Source organism: Dendropsophus ebraccatus, chromosome 14 (genome assembly GCF_027789765.1).
Source record: "Dendropsophus ebraccatus isolate aDenEbr1 chromosome 14, aDenEbr1.pat, whole genome shotgun sequence".
Taxonomy (NCBI): domain Eukaryota; kingdom Metazoa; phylum Chordata; class Amphibia; order Anura; family Hylidae; genus Dendropsophus; species Dendropsophus ebraccatus.
This window is the reverse complement of record NC_091467.1, coordinates 69,793,814-69,815,202: the sequence shown is the minus strand read 5'-3', so window position 1 is coordinate 69,815,202 and position 21,389 is coordinate 69,793,814. Positions and strand designations below refer to the sequence as shown.

General features: G+C 43.5%; 1 protein-coding gene across 3 annotated transcripts in view; it reads left to right on the top strand.

Annotated features, from left to right (window-relative positions):
- The window catches only part of ABCA5 (ATP binding cassette subfamily A member 5), a 109,015-nt gene that overhangs the window by 80,940 nt on the left and 6,686 nt on the right, over nt 1-21,389 (top strand). For all 3 annotated transcript variants that reach the window (XR_011359748.1, XM_069952645.1, XM_069952644.1), the window contains exons 20-35: nt 1,071-1,240; nt 2,311-2,438; nt 4,762-4,899; nt 6,550-6,663; nt 6,757-6,927; nt 10,121-10,234; nt 11,860-11,997; nt 13,378-13,449; nt 14,752-14,843; nt 14,935-15,052; nt 15,764-15,881; nt 16,408-16,499; nt 18,107-18,279; nt 19,425-19,500; nt 19,574-19,668; nt 20,991-21,110. Coding sequence is in view for 2 of the 3 variants with exons in the window: in XM_069952645.1 (XP_069808746.1) it covers nt 1,071-1,240; nt 2,311-2,438; nt 4,762-4,899; nt 6,550-6,663; nt 6,757-6,927; nt 10,121-10,234; nt 11,860-11,997; nt 13,378-13,449; nt 14,752-14,843; nt 14,935-15,052; nt 15,764-15,881; nt 16,408-16,499; nt 18,107-18,279; nt 19,425-19,500; nt 19,574-19,668; nt 20,991-21,110 (1,929 nt within the window). In the remaining variant the exon portion in view is untranslated. The remainder of the gene's footprint in view (nt 1-1,070; nt 1,241-2,310; nt 2,439-4,761; nt 4,900-6,549; nt 6,664-6,756; nt 6,928-10,120; nt 10,235-11,859; nt 11,998-13,377; nt 13,450-14,751; nt 14,844-14,934; nt 15,053-15,763; nt 15,882-16,407; nt 16,500-18,106; nt 18,280-19,424; nt 19,501-19,573; nt 19,669-20,990; nt 21,111-21,389) is intronic.

Below are 21,389 nucleotides of genomic sequence, written 5' to 3'. Positions count from 1 at the left end.
AATTTTACAAATGCTAAGGGGCCATAGTTCTGGGGCAGACCTAGACTCCCCTCTATGTGCACAGCAGCGCCCCCCACCAGCCATCCACAATGCTGAACTGCGGCATGGCCCATTCAGACTGGTGATATTTGGTGGTCTATATATCACTATATTAGGGGACTTTCCTACTGTTCTTTGGTAGAAGAGGAGGTCAGTATTTTATTCTATAGTGGACTAAGGTAGAAGTTGGGGTTGGGGTTGTTTTGAAACCATATTAAAGGAGTTGTTCACCAAAAAAAAAAAATTCTTTCAAATCAACTGGTACCAGAAAGTGCCAGACATTAGTGGTTTAATTATATTAGTCTTCCAGTATTTATCAGCTGCTGTGTGTCCTGCACGAAGTGGTATCCTTTCCAGTCTGGGGATTTGCTACTGTTCTGGACAGTTCCGGACATGGACAGAGGTGGCAGCAGAGAGCGCTGTGTCAGACTGGAAATAATACACCATTTCCTGCAGGTCATACAGCAGCTGATAAGTATGGGAAAACTGAAGATTTTTATATAGGAGTAAATTTCTGGTAGCAGTTGATTTAAAAGAAAACAAAATGGTGAAATGCCCCTTTTAATGTGTGTGATCCCAGCCTAAAAGGAAATACTTACGCATACCCTTAAGTATCAATGTGCCACAATTCATTAAACCAAAATATTGAATGACTGACAAGCTGCCATTGAATAATAAAATTGCTGTTAGTCTCTATTACCGACTATCAGGAAGCAGAACGCAATGTGGGCTTCACATTCAGCTTCCTGTCCTGTACAGATCATACAGATCTATGGGGGAGAAGTGTAATGCTCTGAGCAGCTGCACAGTTCTCAGTGATCAGGCCGTGAGGTTTATGAGCGCTCTGCCCTGTTATTAGGTACGTGGTCCGACTCTTCTGGGATTACAAGATGAGGGACTTTTTAGCAATTCAAAATGCCAAAAAAAGCAAAACTGTTCCTTACAGTGACCACATAGTATGAATTGTTTCTATGGATCTCTCAATGTAGTCAGAGGCTGAAACTTTGACGTGATATTTGCTTCTCTTTCAGGTCGCTCTTCCTCTTTCTGTTCTTAGCTGTCCAAGCAGCGATCAATATTATACACTGGTACTACCACAAGTCCTCCGTGGATATCCGGCTCTCCTCCGATCTCTACTTCCTGCGGCCAGGACAGAAGGGTCAGAAGTTCCTCACCAGTCTATTAGTGCAGAGCTCTACAGGTAATGCAGGCTGCAGTCACCAGGGGTGTAGTGGACTGTGCTGGCAGTGGTGTCTGTGTATATGACATATACCTTAGGTTAGGCCAAGATTAGTTTTTATGGGCTCAAGAAAAGATCTATTAATTTCTGAGAAAGCAAGAGCGCCAAGGCCGCCTCCTAGTGTTGCTACTCAATGCTAGGGAATATAGTAATCAATGCTTGGGAATATAGTAATCGTCCTGTCTGAACATCGACAAGTTCTGAGGAAGGATCAGTCAGTGTATATGTTCATTTGGAAGATTTATAAAAGCGTTTGATATATGCCGACGTGTTGAAAATGTTGGAGTATGGAGAAGATTGATAACAGGAGAAGCATTTTTGTGTGATAAGATATATTACATTATATGTCTGTCTGATAAGATATATTACAGTTTCTTATATTCGCTTGTACTATTGTTCTATGCAGATTTTGTTGTTATAAAAGATTTTTAGGTTGATAGGTTTATTCCTATTCAATAAACTGATGGTATAATGTTAGCAGGTATCATCACTTTGGGGGGATCTGACCTCTGGGACCTCCACCAATCCTGGAACTAAAAGGGCTGAATCGCTTTAGCGGGTCCTCACTGTCTTTCCCTGCTGCCACTAAATAGAGGAACCTAAGAGCACCTCCATTAAAGTGAATAGCCGGCTGGTTGGTGTTCCTTGCACAGCATGTCATCAAAGGCTGTACTGTGCAGGGAAAGACCTAAAGGGGGACAGAGTAATATACTATCAGTGCAAGCCCTTTGGTGGGGGTCCCAGAGGTCAGCTCCCCACTGCATATGATTTTATTTTACACAGATGAGCTGCTGGGGAGTCAGGTTAAAAAAAAATCACACACAAAAAATAAAAAATAAAATAAATAGAAAAAAAAATTGAAATTAAAAAAATAAATTAAAAAAATCACACAAAACCCCTTTAACAACAGAGGGGATATTTATTGATATGATTCAGTGTTACTCCGACTAATTAAATGTTGTAAATGTTGTCAATGTATCATCTTTATTGTTTGGGTATTAAACAATATACGCCCCTTATTTCTGCCGCAGGTGACAGTATAGACGACCTAATAGAAGTTCTGAGAAGCCAGAGGATAAAGGTGGATCTGATGAATGGGAGCGACTACATTTCTGTGGCTCCTCACAATGGAGCGCTCGATGTCTCCAGTTCAGGAAAGGTAGGAGGATGGGAGTGGTGAGTGGGGTCTAGTTATGGGGGTCACAGCAGAAGCAGATACAATGGCACAGGACAGTTTAGCTTCTGGTGGACATGTTAGCTCTATGATGTGTATTGCAGCTCTTTTCTACAGGACAGATGTAATACATATACTGCCCACCTGCTCAGACAGCACTTTCTTAAAGTGTCACTGTTGTTAATTTTTTTTTTGCAGAAATCAATAGTACAGGCGATTTTAAGAAACTTTGTAGTTGGGTTTATTACCCAAAAAATGTGTTTTTATCATGAAAAAGCAGTTTGAAGCTCTCCCCCGTCTTCATTGTTCTCTATGGAGAGGGAAGGAGGGAGATGAGGCACCAAAACAGGACAACAAATGGTTAATTTACAGCTACATTACCAGGCTATCGCCTCATAAGTCAACACTGACCTCTCTGACCTCTGAATACTGGCTTTCATCCAGCTCCCGCTGTGTAATCCTTTGTTTTCTGCTCTCTGCTGGCAACTAACCTCCCTCCTCCCCCCTCCCCTCTCCATAGGTTACACAGGGCACGTCTGATGTAAAGTAGACGAAGTTTTCTGATAATGAGCAGTGAATGAGAGAGAGGAGGGGGGGGGACCTGGGGAAAGTGTTTTTGAAAGCAGATAATGGCATATTTGCCTAATAAACCCAATTACAAAGTTTCTTAAAATCGCCTGTACTATTGATTTCTGCAAAAAAAAATAAAACAACAGTGACACTTTAAATTGTACCCATCATTTAAACAAACTTCTGACATGTCATAGCGACATCTCAGAAGTTTGTATCAGTAAGGGTCCGGGTGCTGAGACCCCCATCGATCGCTAGAATGCATCAACAGCGCATGCTCAGCCCCTTCTTCTCTGCTGTAAACTGCTAATATGAGTGGTATATGTTATAATGGAAGCCTGTGGAAGTTCCAGTATATAGAAAGGCTTCCATTATAATTCCATAGACGGCTCGTATTAGCAGTTTATAGCAAAGAAGAAGGGGCAGAGCGCACACAGTCTCAGTGCCCAGACCTCACTGATACAAAATTCTGGCTGGTCGCTGTGTCATGTCAGAAGTTTGTTTAAAGGAGAAGTCCGGCGAAAATTTTTATTAAAGTACTTGTATTGCCCCTAAAAGGTATACAAATCGCCAATATACACTTATTACATGAAATGCACATAAAGTGTCTGCACTTACTACTATATCAAGGCTTTACTTCCTGGATAACATGGTGATGTCACTTCCTGGATAACATGGTGATGTCACGTCCTGGATAACATGGTGATGTCACTTCCTGGATAACATGATGATGTCACGACCTGACTCCCAGTGCTGTGCGGGCTGTGGCTGCTGGAGAGGATAAGGGCAGAGGGATGCTCAGTGTCCCTCCAGTGCCCTATGTCCCCGAGTGTCCCCCTGCCATCATCCTCTCCAGCAGCCACAGCCCGCACAGCTCTGGGAGTCGGGTCGTGACATCACCATGTTATCCAGGAAGTGACATCACCATGTTTATCCAGGAAGTGACATCACCATGTTATGCAGGCAGTGACATCACCATGTTATCCAGGAAGTGACATCACCATGTTATCCAGGAAGTGAAGCCTTGATGCAGTACTAAGTGCAGGGAAAGAAGCACTTTATAAGCATTTCCCGTAATAAGTGTGTATTGGTAATTTATATAACTTTTAGGGGACAATACAATACCTTAATAAAAATTTTCACGGGACTTCTCCTTTAAATTATGTTTATATTTTAATACTGGGGATAGTTAAAGGAGAAGTCCAGGCATTTTGAAAATCTGGCAACCGGCAGGAGCAGGGAGGAATTTAATAACAAGTATAACCTTGCTTCTCCCTGTGCCCGCGGTGAGTGGCGGGACCAGCCTCAGGACTCCTGCCAGGCTCCAGCATTCCTGGAGTGTCACAACCCAGCTGATGGACTGGCTGCTCAGCCTGTCAGTGACTTGGACGGAACTCGGGAAAAAATTCTTTCTGGCGGGATTCTGAGATCGGTCCTGTCGTTCACTGAGGGCACAGACAGAGGTAAGTGCCTACTCCTTATCAAATTCCCCCCTCCCTCTGCCAGCTGCCAGATTTTCAAAATGCCCGTCCTTTAAACTATTATTTTGCTGAAAGAGTAGTAGATGGAAAAAAACTTACTGCAGGTGTGGTTGGTAAATCTATAATAAAGCTACCTGGAATAAACCTATATCTATCCTGACTGTCTTATATCTATCTTGCTTCACTTTGTACTATGGATGAAGACTTGTGAACACTTGTCACCTCCCCTGAACATTTTCTGTGTGTATTTCTTCCAGTATTTCACCTATGAAGCTGTGTTCAATAGCAGTATGGTCCACTCTCTGCCCGTCCTAATCAATACCATCAGTAACACTCTGCTGAGACAGCTGCATGTGAATGAGAGCATCCAGGTGTGGAGCAGCCCCTTCCCCCAGGTAAGTCATCATTCTGGATGGGGGACGTCTCCTTTCTCTCTCACTTCCTGTTGCCACACTCATATAGTAGATCCAGGGAGAGAACACGCAGAGAGAAGAGCCTCTAGATCAGGGTGTCTCCGTAGAAGTTATGGGTGTCTGTCTATATGCAATGTGAGTTGTCAGTCAAAGCTAAAAAGTTTCCATTTAGATTATCTGCTCAGAAGAAAGAGATTAGATGATTTTTCGAGGTTTAACTCCTAGAAACGAGTTTCAATTAAATTCCTTTAAACTGCAAGGAGTCCATGTTCTGGTCATCTTCTCGTGATGTACCAATTGTCTGTTTCCTGCTTTGCTATAGAAAGAATTCTGACTTCGTAGAGAAGGGTCCCCCTTTAGGAAACTCAGAATAAAGAGAGGCTACCAAGAGTGTCTCTTGCTCTGGAGGACCTGTCCTGTCCTACATTGCACAGACAACCCATTTATGTAATTGGTCTCTGTGTAATGCTTCATTTCTCCTGTGGAGGGCGCTGCAGGGAAACTGAACACTCACTGCCAGGTCTCTCCACCGACTACAGCTGATCACTGGTGTTGATAGACAAACGACAGCAACGATCAGCGGATGTCCTTCATGTTGGCTGATCGTTGCCTTCTATTACACGGGATGATTATCGGCCATGACAGCCAAATATGGCCGATAGTCTTTCCGTGTAATAGGGCCTTGAAGTTGAAGTCTGGCAAAACATTTTATTTAAGTATTGTATTGCCCCCCAAAAGTTATACAAATCACCAACATACCCTTATTATAGGAAATGCTTATAAAGTGCTTTTTTCCCTGCACTTACTACTGCATGAAGGCTTCACTTCCTGGATAACATGGTGATGTCACTTCCTGGATAACATGGTGATGTCACTTCCTGGATAACATGGTGATGTCACTTCCTGGATAACATGGTGATGTCACTTCCTGGATCACATGGTGATGTCACTTCCTGGATAACATGGTGATGTCACTTCCTGGATAACATGGTCACAACCCGACTCCCGGAGCTGTGTGCGGGCTGTGGCTGCTGGAGAGGATAATGGCAGGGGGACACTGGGGGACACAGGGCACTGGAGGAACACTGAGCATCCCTCTGCCATCATCCTCTCCAGCCACAGCCCGCACAGCTCTGGGAGTTGGGTCGTGACATCATCATGTTATCCAGGAAGGAACATCCCCATGTTATCCAGGAAGTGACATCACCATGTTATCCAGGAAGGAACATCCCCATGTTATCCAGGAAGTGACATCACCATGTTATCCAGGAAGTGACATCACCATGTTACACAGAAGTGACATCACCATGTTATCCAGAAAGTGACATCACTATGTTATCCAGGAAGTGAAGCCTTGATGCAGTAGTAAGTTCAGGAAAAAAAAAAAATTATAAGCATTTCTCGTAATAAGTGTATATTGGTAATTTGTATAACTTTTGGGGAGTAATACAATACTTTAATAAAAATCTTCACCAGACTTCTTTAAGTAATGATTGTGGAGACCCCCTTTATAAATGACTATAATGGTGGTATAGAGCATGTTACAAAGTATCTATATCATCAGGACTGGAAATATCTTGTAACCAATCCGCATTCACCTTCTCTTTATATTTGCTATGTTTGTGTCTTCAGGAATATCTGGAGATGACGTTCAAAACCACCCTGTATTTTCTGGTCATTTACCTGGGAATCATAGCCGCAGGGATGCTGCCGTATTTTGCAATGGAAAACACCTACAACCATAAGGTGCGGCCTATTATCAGTACTGTGAGTGTTTCTGTAGGCTCCGGCACACTGTACAGGATGAGTGTGAACGTGTCCCGCTTACTCCTCCTCCAGGTCAAAGCCTACACCCAGCTGAAGATGTCCGGCCTCTACCAGTCCGCATACTGGGTGGGCCAGGCCGCGGTAGACTTTCCCTTGTACTTCATCATCCTCGTCATAATGCTGGGAACCTTGTTCATCTTCAATAAAGGAATCCACCTGTATGTCGGGACCTTTATCACCTTGGTAAGGCGACGTCTCTGTTACTTTGCAGATTTTCTGAGCTGATTTCTCACTTATGTCTGAGCGGTAACATTAGGAGCCCCACTGATGGCAAGATTAAGGGGGCAACCACGTCAGCCTCTTACCAAAGCAGTGCCCCTCTCATCCCATGCCAGTCCGAATGTGTACCACCATGTATATGGATGGCAGACTTTATGGACAGGAATTATACAAGTGAGGTTTTTTTTTTTTACGTACACAAAAAAAGGTTCAGCCATGTTTTTGTTTTTTTTTAATAACAGGTCAATGGAAAAACAGATGCACACACATGGATCCGTTTTTCCATCCATTTTTTTTTAATTTACTTAAAAAATGGACTGCAAAAATGTAGTGTGAATCTTAAGGAAATGTTTCCTGTAGAAGCCTGGAAGGGTGACGTCACCCGCCGTTGGGGGTATTACCTGACCGTAGTATCAGGTTTATTGCTAGCAGAGGAGAACAGTGGCGGTCTGTCATCCTGATGATGCCATGTCTGCAGAAGGGCTGACACACAGTCTACTTGGCTGAGGACGTGGTGCGGACGTTCACAACACCCCACTGCTGACATAAGCCTTATTCACATTATTTGGAAGAGTAGAAAAAGTGACCAGCATTACTTTGGCCCGGCCACAGGAAGCCTCCACGCCTTGGAAAGCAAAGTGCTGAGTACATGGTTTATGAAGAATAAATAAATAAAAGTAACTCCTTAGACCTGAGATTGTTGCAGGGGAGCTCCATTCCCTTCCTCAGACCAATGATATCTTAGGATCTGAGAAGGGAATTGAGTGATCCCCTGTAACAAACTCATGTCTATGGAGTTTCTTTTATTTATTGTTTTGATAAACCATTTGCTTGGGACTTAAGGGTACTATTACACGGTACGATAATCGGCCGAATTGGCCCGATTCGGCCGATTATCGCTCCGTGTAAAAATGCAACGATCAGCCGATGACAACGATCATCGGCTGATCGTTGATATAGGTTAGACCCTATTTTCGTCAGGGGCCGACCGAGCACCGCTGCGTGTAATAGCGTTGCGTGGCCGGCGACTAACAATATACATTACCCATCCACGTTCCAGGGCTGCTCCTGCCGTCCGCTTCTCCCGGGGTCCCGCCGCGCTCTAGCTTCACAGAGGCCTGTCAGCTGACAGGCCGCTCAGCCAATCACAGGCCGCAGCGGTCCCGACCTGTGATTGGCTGAGCGGCCTACCAGCTGACAGGCCGCTGTGAAGCTAGAGCGTGCACGGGACCCCAGGAGAAGCGGACGGCAGGAGCAGCCCTGGAACGTGGATGGGTAATGTATGCCAGTTTAGCAAGGGCTGCAAGGACATCGGTAACAATGTCCTTGCAGCTCTTGTCAAACGATTATCGGGCCGTGTAATAGGCCCAGTAAACGAGCAACGATCTAGCAGATCGCTGCTCGTTTACAGGTATTATCGGGCCCTGCTCGGCCCGTGTAATACCACCCTAAGACGCTGAAGTGCGGAGATTTCCTGTAGCACAAAGCCCAATAGGGTCCTATTACATGGAGTGATTTTTAATGATTAACGACTAACAATAAACAATCGTAAACGAAATTGTTTATCGTTATCCTGAAATCGTTCACCATATTAGGGTGCGTTTACACAGAAAGATTTATCTGACAGATTTTGGAAGCCAAAGCCAGGAATGGATTTAAAAAGAGGATAGATCCTCTATGACCTGATCCCTGTTTATAGTCTGTTCCTGGTTTTGGCTTCAAAGATCTGTCAGATAAATCTGTCTGTGTAAACACACCATTACACAGAGCGATAGTCGTTTGCTACAATCGTTACTACGATTGTTATTACGATCGTTACTACGATCGTTACTAAGATCGTTTATTCCTTCTGATCCCAGCAAAACAATGGACAATGTGAAATTACACTGAACGATTAGTGAACAAATGCAGGACTTGAGCGAACGAATGTGGAATTACAGCAAACGATTTGCGAACGATTAACGATAATTTTAGGTTCAGATCTAAATGAACGATCAACGACATACAAACGATTTTTTGGATCGTTGCCTGCAATTACACAGAACGATTATCGTTTACATTCAAGCAATATAATGATTTTTCGCACGATAATTGTCCCGTGTAATAGGGCCCTAAAAGGTAAGGGTCCTTTTATATGGCCCATCATGGGAGGACGCAAACAGCGATCAGCACTCCTTTTCAGTGCATTTACAAGGCACAATTAATCAATCGGACCGGGCTACACGAACGATCCTTGTATCATTTGTGCAGTCATGGAGACTGACAGCACACATATGCATAAATCTGTGCTTACAGTTTCTGGACCGCATAGGCAGTGCTTACTTACTATCAGCGTTGCCGTGTGATCTGGTGTCCGACTCTCCCATCCTGCTCTGTGAAGATACTGCCGGTGGCCAGAGAGCAGAACAGCGGGATATCTGTGCTTACAGTTTCTGGACTACACAGGCAGTGCATACTTACCATCAGCGCTGCTGTGTGATCCGGCATCCGGCTCTCCCATCCTGCTCTTCGAAGATACTGCCGGTGGCCAGAGAGCAGAACAGCGGGATATTTGTGCTTACAGTTTCTGGACTACACAGGCAGTGCATACTTACCATTAGCGCTGCTGTGTGCATCCGGCTCTCCCATCCTGCTCTCCGAAGATACTGCCGGCGGCTGGAGAGCGGATGCCAGATCACACAGCAGTGCACTAGGTAGGTATGCACTGCTTGTGTGATCTGGAAACTGAGAGCACGAATCTCCTGTTTATACAGGAAGATTTGCGTCCAAAAGATTGAATGAGCCCAGGATCAGCCGTCTTCCCTGGCCAGTCAGCTGATCCCTGTCACAGCCCAGGATGACGTTTTTCCTGGTCAGTCAGCTGATCGCTGTCACTTTTACATGGGCCGATTACCAGCCAAAGGAGCAGTTCTAGCAATGCTCCTGGTCGATAATCGGCCCTTGTAAAAGGCACTTTAGAGTCCCATCCACCCTCTAAGACTCAAGGTCAAAACCACTGATACTGTATCACAGGGGGCACCTGCCTCCATAGTTTTTTTGCTCTTTCTCCCTATTCATTCCCAGTATGGATCAGCCTTGGGTCACCAGTAATGTCTTTCTATTGTTTCACGGCTTGATTTCCCTGACATGTTGTTTTGGCTTCTTGTTCTTCTTTCAGACATTCTGCTTGGTCGGCTTCGTTCCTGCATCCGTTCTCCTGACCTACGTTGTTTCCTTCACATACAAACAAATCAGCGACACTCGGCAGTGGTGGTCGATATTGTTTTCAATGGTATGTACAGTGCTGGCGTCTCGTCTGCCATTCATGCTGATGGAGCGGAGCTTTTAGTTACCACTCCGGAGCTGCATTGTTTTCGGGTTGAGTTAATGTAGGAGTTTTTTCTGCAATTCTGTTGAAGCCCCCGATAAGGCAGTGATATGATCGACCGTGCCAAGGGAGCTCTGCTACATCTGTCAGACTAAAGCTAGCCAATAGCATGAGACATGTATCTGCAGAATCTTGACAGATTTAGATCTGCTAAATTTGGAGATATGATGAAGAGCAGATGGTACTGGAATAAGATGAATCTGCAGATAAATAGCTCTGTGGCAGCTTTAAAGGGGTACGCCTGTGAAAAACGTTTTCTTCCAAATCAACTGGTGTCGGAAAGTTATATAGATTTGTAATTTACTTCTATTTAAAAATCTCAAGTCTTCCAGTACTTATCAGCTGCTGTATGTCCTGCAGGAAGTGGTATATTCTCTCCGATCTGACACAGTGCTCTCTGCTGCCACCTCTGTCCATGTCAGGAACTGTCCAGAGCAGGAGAGGTTTTTTATGGGGATTTGCTGCTGCTCTGGACAGTTCTTGACATGGACAGAGGTGGCAGCAGAGAGCACTGTGTCAGACTGGGGAGAATACACCACTTCCTGCAGGACATACACCAGCTGATAAGTACTGGAAGACTGGAGATTTTTAAATAGAAGTAAATTAAAGATCGCTGCTATATAAGTCGTTTGCTTTTCAACATATTGAAAGACAAAATTGAACGACATGAACGATGTCGGCTGATGGTTACCTCCTATTCCACAGGACGATTATCAGTCGTAACGGCCAATATCGGCCAAATACGGACGACAATCGTTCCACTGGAACACCAAGAGCTTAAAGAGATTCTGTAGGTTTATGGTGTCCTATATACGGATAGCATAACCTAGTGTCAGAGAAGCTCAACAGAATGATGGATCACTTGTATTATCCTGTGCCGCTGATTCAGAGATCTCCTGTATATCAAGGACAATAACTATTCCTCTCCATTATGTTTGTACTGTACTGTATATAGGCAGACAGCTGTCAATCAACATCTGGAGGGTGTAGGGAGTAGTAGAGCAGAAAGCACATTCTCCTGCATATTAGGAGAACGGCTGAACATAATGATGTAAGTAATACACCCATCTGTTCAGCATTTCTGACAATAGTTTATGCTGCCCTCATTTACCTAATGACAGATTCCCTTAAAAGCTGTGTTTCTTGCAGTTAGCTGTTGTAATCTCCACAGCCACCAATAAATCAGAAATATATATAATTTTATTATTGATACCTTACCGTCTATGGTCCCATTGTGGGTAAATTACAGCAACCTTTTTCTTATATTCTTCCAAAATAAAATTTAAATTCTTTGCTTGACTTTGTCCTTGATGGGCATGTGTGTACTTAAAGCCTCAACAACATGTCGTTGTGATGGACGGAGATCAAACGGTAACCTAAAAAGATCAAACGGTAACCTACAGCCGCACAAAGGTCACAGGGAAGGTGAGATGTGACCTTAGTCATCGCCCATGAGGTGACCTGTGGACTGCTTCCGGGCCTGGTTGGAGGTAACTTAGTAATCCTGTTTTCTCCTTCTTGTCTTTCAGACGGGCCTAATCACCATCACGGTCATCGAGCTGGCGTCTGTCATAGGCAACGATTTGATCTCTACAATATGTCATGATTTTTTCTCCATATTTATTCCCATCTATCCACTTATTGGTGTCCTAATCTGTTTTTCTAGGGTAAGCGCCAACTGTTACCATGTTCCGTCTTTGCAGTATTGACCCAGCTCTGAGGCACAGAATTCAGAATGATAGGGAGAACACACACTGTTTCAGTAGTGTCGATGCTATTAATTGCAGAAATATCAGAGTAAGGCTGGGTTCACACTACGTTTTCGCAATCCGTTTTTTTTTTCCATCAGTTTTTTGGGAAAAAAACTGATGCATGTGTGTGCATCCGTTTTTGATCAGTTTTTCCATTGAATACCATTATAAGAAAAAACGGATCACAAAAATGTAGTCGACCTCATTTTTGGGTCTGTTTAAAAAAAAAACGGATCCGTTGATCTGTTTTTTCTTACAAAAAACATAGTGTTTTTTTTTGCAAAAAACGGATTGCAAAAACATAGTGTGAACTCAGCCATGATTAAGGGGTGTGTGCCCACAATGTGTCGGCGGGCTGTTAATACTACTATGGAATATTTTTAAGTGGATTTTGAATAAACTTTTGAGATTTTAAGGAGCTGTGGATGATTTTATCGTTTGGCTTGGATAGTGTGAACCCAGCCTAACACAGTTCCCTCTTACCTCCCCGCCAGTCCAACTGAGAAGCTATACCCACTAGAGGAAAGTTCTCTCCCCGGAGTGCCCCCTAATAATCGGGCAGAGTGCTCCTGAATCAGTCTCCCCAAAAATGTATTTATCTTGATTAAAATAGTAAAAGACAGGAGGGGGGGGGAGGTTAACGGTTGTATTATTGTGTATTGTTGTTGGTGAATTGTATTATTTATTTTGTAAAATAAAAAGAAGAAGAAAAAAATAATAATGTAAAAACTAAAATATTGTAAACATTGATGATTAAAAAATATCTCAATTGAGGAAAATAGTAAAAGACAGGGAGGAGGAGGAGGGGGATGCAGCTGCAGCTTTTTACTCTGTTTTGCTTATACTACATGAGAGAGTTGTAATAAACCACTGTCCCCCTTCCCCTAGTGCTGCGCCTTACTTGACGTCACTTATTCATGGAACATGCCATGTTTAGTGTAATGTTCACCTTCCTCAGTTGATGTTTTGAGGTTATTTATCTCCATCAGATCCGTTTTTATATCAGTCCAATAAATAGAACCCCAACAAATAGGTATGATTGTATTCAGATCTGCGTATTTCTGTTTTATCCTGCTTTTTCATCTATGGGATTACAAAGCTCTGCCACCGGGGGCGCTGTTTGTATATCAGTAATAGACGTACCCGTCTATTACTGATATACAAACAGCTCCCCCGGTGGCAGAGCTTTGTAATTCCATAGATGAAAATGCAGGATAAAACCAGAAATCGGTATGGGTTATAATATTGCTGCACATCCACCTCATTCAGACTCACAGTCTCATTTTTACGTTGCAGATGTCCTGGAAAGTCTCAGGCGATGAAAACAGCTACACACAACTGGGAAGGGTCCTGGTGTCTGTTATATCTGTAAGTGAAGCCGACCTCTATCCTACAGTCCTCCTGCACTATCTACAACTCAGAGTGATGCAGATCTCAAAGGGCCCTATTACTCAGGACGATTATCGTGCGAAAAATCGTTATATCATTCAAATTTAAATGATTCGTGTGTCGTTGATCCTTGATTTAGTTCTGAACCTAAAATTATGATTCGTTAATGGTTCGCTAATTTCTCGCTGTAATTCAACATTCATTTGCTCAAGTTCCGCATTTGTTCACTAGTCGTTCAGTGTAATTGCACATTGTTCATTGCTTCGCTGGGATCCGAAGGAATAAACGATTATAGTAACGATCACAATAACGATCATAGTAACTTGTATCTAACGACCATCGTTCTGTGTAATATGGTGAACGCTTTCAGGTTAACGATAAACAATCTCATTTGCGATCGTTAGTCGTTTATCGTTAAAAATCGCTCCGTGTAATAGGACCCATAGAATGAATGTTACACATCTACACAGGCCACATCGGCGTCATAGGCCTTACCCCCTCCGTGATGTCATAGGTGTCTAGGCCCCACCCTCTTTATGACTGTCAGATCAGAGGGGGTGGGAGCTAGGCCTCTAGGCTGGCCAATTCAAATGGTCGTGGAGGGGATTGTGGGGGCGGGGCCTACGTTGGAGATATGGGGCACCACGGCCAATGAAGCCGTGCCCCTACGGCACTGTCCACCAACAATAACATGCATTAGGTATAAGTTGACTTTTTGGCCAACAATTTGCACCCCACATCCTCGTGGTCCAGTCCTATGGTTCATGTTTCAGAGGGGCTGCACCATTGGGGTCAGTTCATGCTTGTCTCATCTATAATATGGCTTCCGTACAGTAAGGAATAGGTTGGTTACAGTATTGGCCAAGTTCCTCATCCCACTGTGGGCATTTAAAGTGGTTCTTCCAAGAATTAAAGTCCCCTATTAACACGATAGTCATAGTCATAACTAACTTATCGGTCAGGGTCCCACTGCTGCCCCCACCACCACCAGTGCTGACAACAATGTGAATGCAGCCATGTTGCTCATGCTCAGACATAGCACTATTACCTGGCAAAGATAGAGTAGTGCAGCTCCCTACAATGTTCAGCAGTCCGATAGAGAATGAATGGAGCAGTGACCGGTAATCCATGCTGCTACTCCATTTATTATTCTTGTAATTGGTCGGGAACTAGTGGTTAGATCCCCACCAGCTAGTCATCACCTATCCTATGGGTAATCACCAAGTCTCATTGTTGTATACATGTGAACCTTTGAAAGTGATGACATTCATGTCCTTGCAGCCTTATCTGCAGTGTGTGGTCCTAATCCTAATCCTGCGCTACCTGGAGGTGACGAATGGTGGCAAATCCATTAGAAAAGATCCAGTTTTCAGGTACGCTGCTGTTTTCCAGCTACAGTATAAATCTGTTAGACAGCCTTTTATGTATATATTGCTACTTTATGCTGCATATACTTTATTACAGGACAAAAGACAAAAAAAACAAGACGTGGAAGTTCTCAGAGGTCCCTGAAGATGAAGACGAGGATGTGCGTGTAGAAAGAGCTAGAGTTGGCGAGTATATGGCGTCAAATTGTTACGAGGTATGGACTGTATTGTCAAATAATACGTGGGGTGTATATAAAATGCTGGAAAACTTTGTCCACAGTAGAGATGAGCGACTCTCGAGCACGCTCTGGTCCGTCCAAACCCATGTGCGCAGAGCGTGATCGACAAACCGGAGCGGCCATTAAAGCAACAGGTGTTTTTGTCAGAAAAAAAATGAACATCATTGAAACAAAGGCCGTTGTTAACATAGTATATTGAACAATGGCTGTTGTTCAATACGGCTGCACAAATATTTGACCTATCAATGATTTGCGGCCGTTGTTTGAAAACAGAAGCCGCACATAATTGACAGTTTCCACACTGTAGTGTGCTTGGAAATCAATGGTTGATTGAGTTCCAGACACACCCATATGGCGGCCAGATTTAATAATGTTCATCCAGCCAATAATGCAGTATCAGCCAGATGATCATGTAAAACAATGGCTGTTGTCTGACACTGCCAACAAAGGCTGTGTCAAATTACGGCCGTTTTACATGATGATGGGAGTTGTAGTTTTGCAACAGCTGGAGAGCCATGGTTCCTCAACCCTGATGTAGGAAGACACCAGGGGAGCGTAGAAAGGTAAGAATAGGCTAACTCAGAGTGGAATACTCCTTTAAACCTAGTCTGCAGTCCTAGTAATGTTATACCATAGAATCCACCCGTTATGTTACCAATAGCATCTTTCGCTTCATTCCCATTTCAGAAACCTGCAGTACTGGTCACTGGTTTACACAAAGAATATCAAGAAAGAGGCAAAACCATCATAGGAAAATCGATGAGAAAATTAGTTGCCAATAATATATCATTCTGTGTGCGAAAAGGTGAGTGCCTGTACTGCTAAGAATGCATGTGGATATATATGGATATATCATCTACTGTTTTTAAAGGGAATCTGTCACTAGGTTTATTCAGCCTTAAATGAGGGCAGCATAGATTAGTGACAGAAATGCTGAACAGATGGGTGTATTACTTACATCATTCTGCTCAGCCGTTCTCCTAATATGCAGGAGAATAGGATTCTTGCCACACCCCTCCCCCCACCCTCCAGCTGCTGATTGACAGTTTACTGACTATACACAGCATGGATAGATAACTGCCAATCAGCAGCTGGTGGGTGGAGTTTTCTTCTCATGAATATCCAGGACTTCTGAGCTCATGCACATAATGGAGTGGACTACTTATTGTCCATTTTATTCAGGAGGAGATCTCTGGACCAGCTGCACAGGACAATGTAAGTGATCCATCATCCTGTTCAGCTTCTGTCACTAGTTTATGCTACCCTGAGATAGGACGCCATAAACCTACTAACAAAGTCCCCTTAACAGATAAACCTCTCTGTTTTGTTAGGAGAGATTCTAGGATTGGTTGGGCCAAATGGATCAGGGAAAAGCACGTTATTGGATATGATGGTGGGTCAGACAGAGCCAAACGCTGGACAGGTCAGTAAGATTAACTCTGCACTATTGGTATTATAAGCTGTATAAGAAAATGTTAGAGGATAAGAGAGATGGGCTAGTCACTGGTCTTACTGTATTATACATGTCTTAAAGTGATTGTGCAAGGCATACAGTACTCTCCCCCGATATATAGATGTAACTGTATGCTGGGTGGGTTATCATGGCCGGTGACTATCCTGCACGGGTCTTCTTATTTAAAGTGTTGCTGGTATTTGAAAAAATAAAATTAACCTATAATGCAAAAATTTTGATTGGTCAGGGTCCCGCACCGATCTTTAGATTTTACCAGCCACGTGCTTAACGCAATGACAGTCCCATTGCAGGATGCAGGCTCCATAATGTCCCAGGAATGAGCTGCCGAGGGAAGCATGTTGCTGCTCACTTCTCCCAGCTATATCTAGAGATGGTGGGGTCTCAGCACTGGGACCCCAACCAATCAAAACTTTCAAAAACTGTCTACAGTTTTTCTAAATGACGTTTTAGTCGATACATGCCTCGATACAGACCTCAGCACATCCCCTTTAAAGGGAATCTGTCAGCTCCTGGGCCCTACCGAACATGCTGACAGTGTGCTGTAGCTGGCAGTCCCCCAGTGAGCATGGTGCCTTTTTGGTTATTTTCCTTACAGTGGATTATGTACAATCTTATGTCTCCTACTGTACTAAAGAGTCACAGAGCAGTTGTTCGTGCCACACTCTGGCATGCATCCTTCTCCCTCTTGATGAACAATCAATGCTGCCCGGCCTCCTGCTCGCTCAGCTGTCAGATTGCAGATCAGTCCTCTGTAGGCAGTTTATGTCTGAAAGAAACACTCAGGTATAATTGAATCTCTTCTCCCTAATGTGTTGGAGCTGTGGTCTAGGGGTAACTCACCTGTTTAGAGACCTGCCAGCAGTTCATTCTCTGGTTTGAATCCCCTGATAGAAGTTAAACAGATGGGTTTTTTTCTCATTATTCTACCATTTTTAAGGCTATGCTCACACACAATATTTTTGCTCAGTATTTTGCAACCAAAGCCAGGAGTGGATTGAGAACACAGAAAGGCTATGTTCTCACAATGTTGAAGTTGAGCGGATGGCCTTCATTTAATGGCAAAAATTGGACATTGTCTTAACAGTAATTATTTGCCAAAATAATTTTCCATTAGGGGATTTAAACCAGAGAATGAACTGCTGTCAGGTCTCTAGACAGGTGAGTTACCCCTAGACCACAGCTCCAACACATTAAAGAGAAGAGATTCAATTATACCTGAGTGTTTCTTTCAGACATAAACTGCCTACAGAGGACTGATCTGCAATCTGACAGATGAGCGAGCAGGAGGCCGGGCAGCATTGATTATTCAACAACTGCTCTGTGACTCTTTAGTATAGTAGGAGACATAAAATTTTACATAATCCGCTGCACAGAAAATTACCAAAAAGACACCATGCTCACTGGGGACTGCTAGCTACAGCACACTGTCAGCACCTTAGTTAGGGCCCAGGAACTGAGAGATTCCCTTTAAGATTTTTTTTTTCTTCAGACATATGACATCAGATCTGAGGTATGGACTCACTTGAATATATAATGTTTGGATATTTTGTTTATAGATTCTAATAGGTGATACAGACTCCACAGACCAAGGAAATGCTCCGGTACGATTTGTGGGCTATGCTCCTCAAGTCAATCATCTCTGGCCGGAGGTGAAGCTAGAGGAACACCTTGAGACATACGGCTCCATCAAAGGCATGAGCAAAAGCAACCTAAAAGAAGTGATAAAAAGGTGTGTGGTATCTAGTAGCCAGATTACGGTATATAGTACATCTATAAATATATTCTATGTTATATATGTTTTACCATAGGAGGGACACATTACATAGCAGCCGTATGCTTCCCAGCCAGTAAGATGCACCGTTCCTAGTCTGTTCATTAAAGGGGTTATCCAGTGCTACACAAACATCTGAAATTTCTTTCACAGACAACACAACTCTTGTCTCAAGTTTAGGTGCGGTTTGCAATTAAACTCCATTCACTTCAATGGAACTGAGCATTAAAACCCCGCCCAAGCTGGAGACAAGAGTGGTGCTGTCTCTGGAAGAAAGTGACCATGTTTTTGTAGCGCTGGATAACCCCTTTAAAAAGGTTTTCCAATTCAAACTTATTTGTCTCCTATCCACAGTACAGGGGACAAGTATGAGATTGAGGGTAGCTGCAGGAGAGGCCAGTACAGTCGGGGCTCTGCTATGGAGATCCTCAGGAGGCATAGTGCTTGGACCCCCTGCAATCTCATACTTGTCCCCTGTCCTGTGTATAGGGGACAAATAAGTTTGAATTGGAAAGCCCCATTTAAAGGGGTAGTTCACCCAAAATTCTTTCAAATCATCTGGTGCCAGAGATATGTAATTTACTTCTATTAAAAAATCTCAAGTCTTCCAGTACTTATCAGCTGCTGTATGTCCCACAGGAAGTAGTGTATTCTCTCCAGCCTGACGTAGTGCTCTCTGCTGCCACCTCTGACCATGTTAGGAACTCTTTACAGCGGCAGCAAATCCCCATAGAAAACCTCTCTTGCTCTGGACAATTCCTGACATGGACAGAGGTAGCAGCAGAGAGCACTGTGTCAGACTGCAGAGAATACACCACTTCTTTCAGGACATACAGTAGCTGATAAGTACTGGAGGACTTGAAATTTTATAACACTAATATCTCCTGCAACTGATGCAAGATTTAAAGGGGAAATATTAGATTAAAAATACAATTTTTAGGGTGGAGCTAGGCTGCCCATAGTTCTGCCTTTCCTTATACCCCAGGAAAGGAGCGGTGTTGGGATACTTTTTGCTATATATATTGTATCTCTATTCCGCAGTGTGACTAGTGGTGTTTCCATCCTCCCTTCTGCTTTAATGGTCATCGCTGAATTCTTTACAGGATTGTAGAAACGCTAGACATGAAGGAGGATCTCCATAAACCTGCCAAGAAGCTTTCAATGGGAACTCAGAGAAAGGTGATTGTCCCCCTATTAGACCTGACCGCTTGTGGTAGTTCTGCTATTATACCGTCTTCTCTCCATCCCACAGTTGTGCTTTGCGCTCAGCATGCTGGGTAATCCTGATGTCGTCTTACTAGATGAGCCCTCCAATGGCATGGACTCCAAGGCTAAGCAGCGCATGTGGTGAGGAGAGCTGCGCTTTGTTGCTTATTTATATACTTTTTTATTTATTTATTTTTTTTAAAGAAGTTCGGTGAAAATGTTTATTAAAGTATTGTATTGCCTCCCAAAAGTTATACAAATCACCATTATACACTTATTACGGGAAATGCACATGAAGGGCTTTTTTCCCTGCACTTACTATTGCATCAAGGCTTCACTTCCTGGATAACATGGTGATGTCACTTCCTGGATAACATGGTAATGTCACTTCCTGGATCACATGGTGATGTCACTTTCTGGATCACATGGTGATGTCACTTCCTGGATAACATGGTGATGTCACTTCCTGGATAACATGATGAGGACACTTCCTGAATAACAAGGTGATGTCACTTCCTGGATAACATGGTGATGTCACTTCCTGGATAACATGGTGATGTCACTTCCTGGATAACATGGTGATGTCACGTCCTGGATAACATGGTGATGTCACTTCCTGAATAACATGGTGATTTCACTTCCTGGATAACATGGTGATGTCACGACCCGACTCCCAGTGCTGTGCGGGCTGTGGCTGCTGCAGAGGATGATTGCAGAGGGACACTGAGGGACACAGTGCACTGGCGGTACACTGAGCATCCCTCTGCCATCATCCTGTCCAGCAGCCACAGCCCGCACAGCTCTGGGAGTCGGGTCGTGACATCATGTTATCCAGGAAGCGACATCACCATGTTATCCAGGAAGTGACATCACCCTGTTATCCAGGAAGTGACATCACCCTGTTATCCAGGAAGTGACATCACCATGTTATCCAGGAAGTGACATCACCATGTTATTCAGGAAGTGACATCACCATGTTATCCAGGAAGTGACATCACCATGTTATCCAGGAAGTGAAGCCTTGATGCAGTAGTAAGTGCAGGGAAACAAGCACTTTATAAGCATTTCCCGTAATAAGTGTATATTGGTGATTTGTATAACTTTTGGGGGCAATACAATACTTTAATAAAAATTTTCACTGGACTTTTCCTTTAAATCAATCTTATATATTGCAAATACGGAATATTAAAGGAGAAGTCCGTTCATTTTTAAAATCCTTTAGGGCGAGGGGGGAAATTGATGACAAGTACGAACTTACCTCTCCCAGTGCCCATGGTCGCGGAAACAATTTCTGCCCCGGATGTTGAATTCACTGCTCAGCCAATCAGTGACTGGGGCCCGGGGAGAGGTAAGTTCGTACTTGTTATCAAATTCTCCTGTTGGCTGTCAGATTGTAAAAATGGCCGAACTTCTCCTTTAACCTTGCATAAAATGTGCAAAAGACTAATAATGTATATCTATAGGAAAGTGATACGGTCTACATTCAAAGGCAAAGAGCAGGCGGCAGTGCTGACCACACATTTTATGGAGGAGGCAGAAGCTGTGTGTGACCGTGTGGCCATTATGGTGTCCGGGCAGCTGAGGTGGGTGCCGTCCATTCTCCCATTTTGTCACCCAGTGTACAGGTTGGATTTTACCCATCTATCCCCATAGATTAGACATCCAGCACTGACTTATCTGCTTTGGTTCCTCACTACCATCCCCTGTGTGTTCTTACTTTGGGCAGTTTGGGGTTAAGAGCAGTTCTGTACATATAGTAGTATAGTATAGTAGTACATATAGTAGTATTGTAGTACATATAGTAGTATAGTATAGTAGTATTGTAGTACGTATAGTAGTATAGTATAGTAGTATTGTAGTAC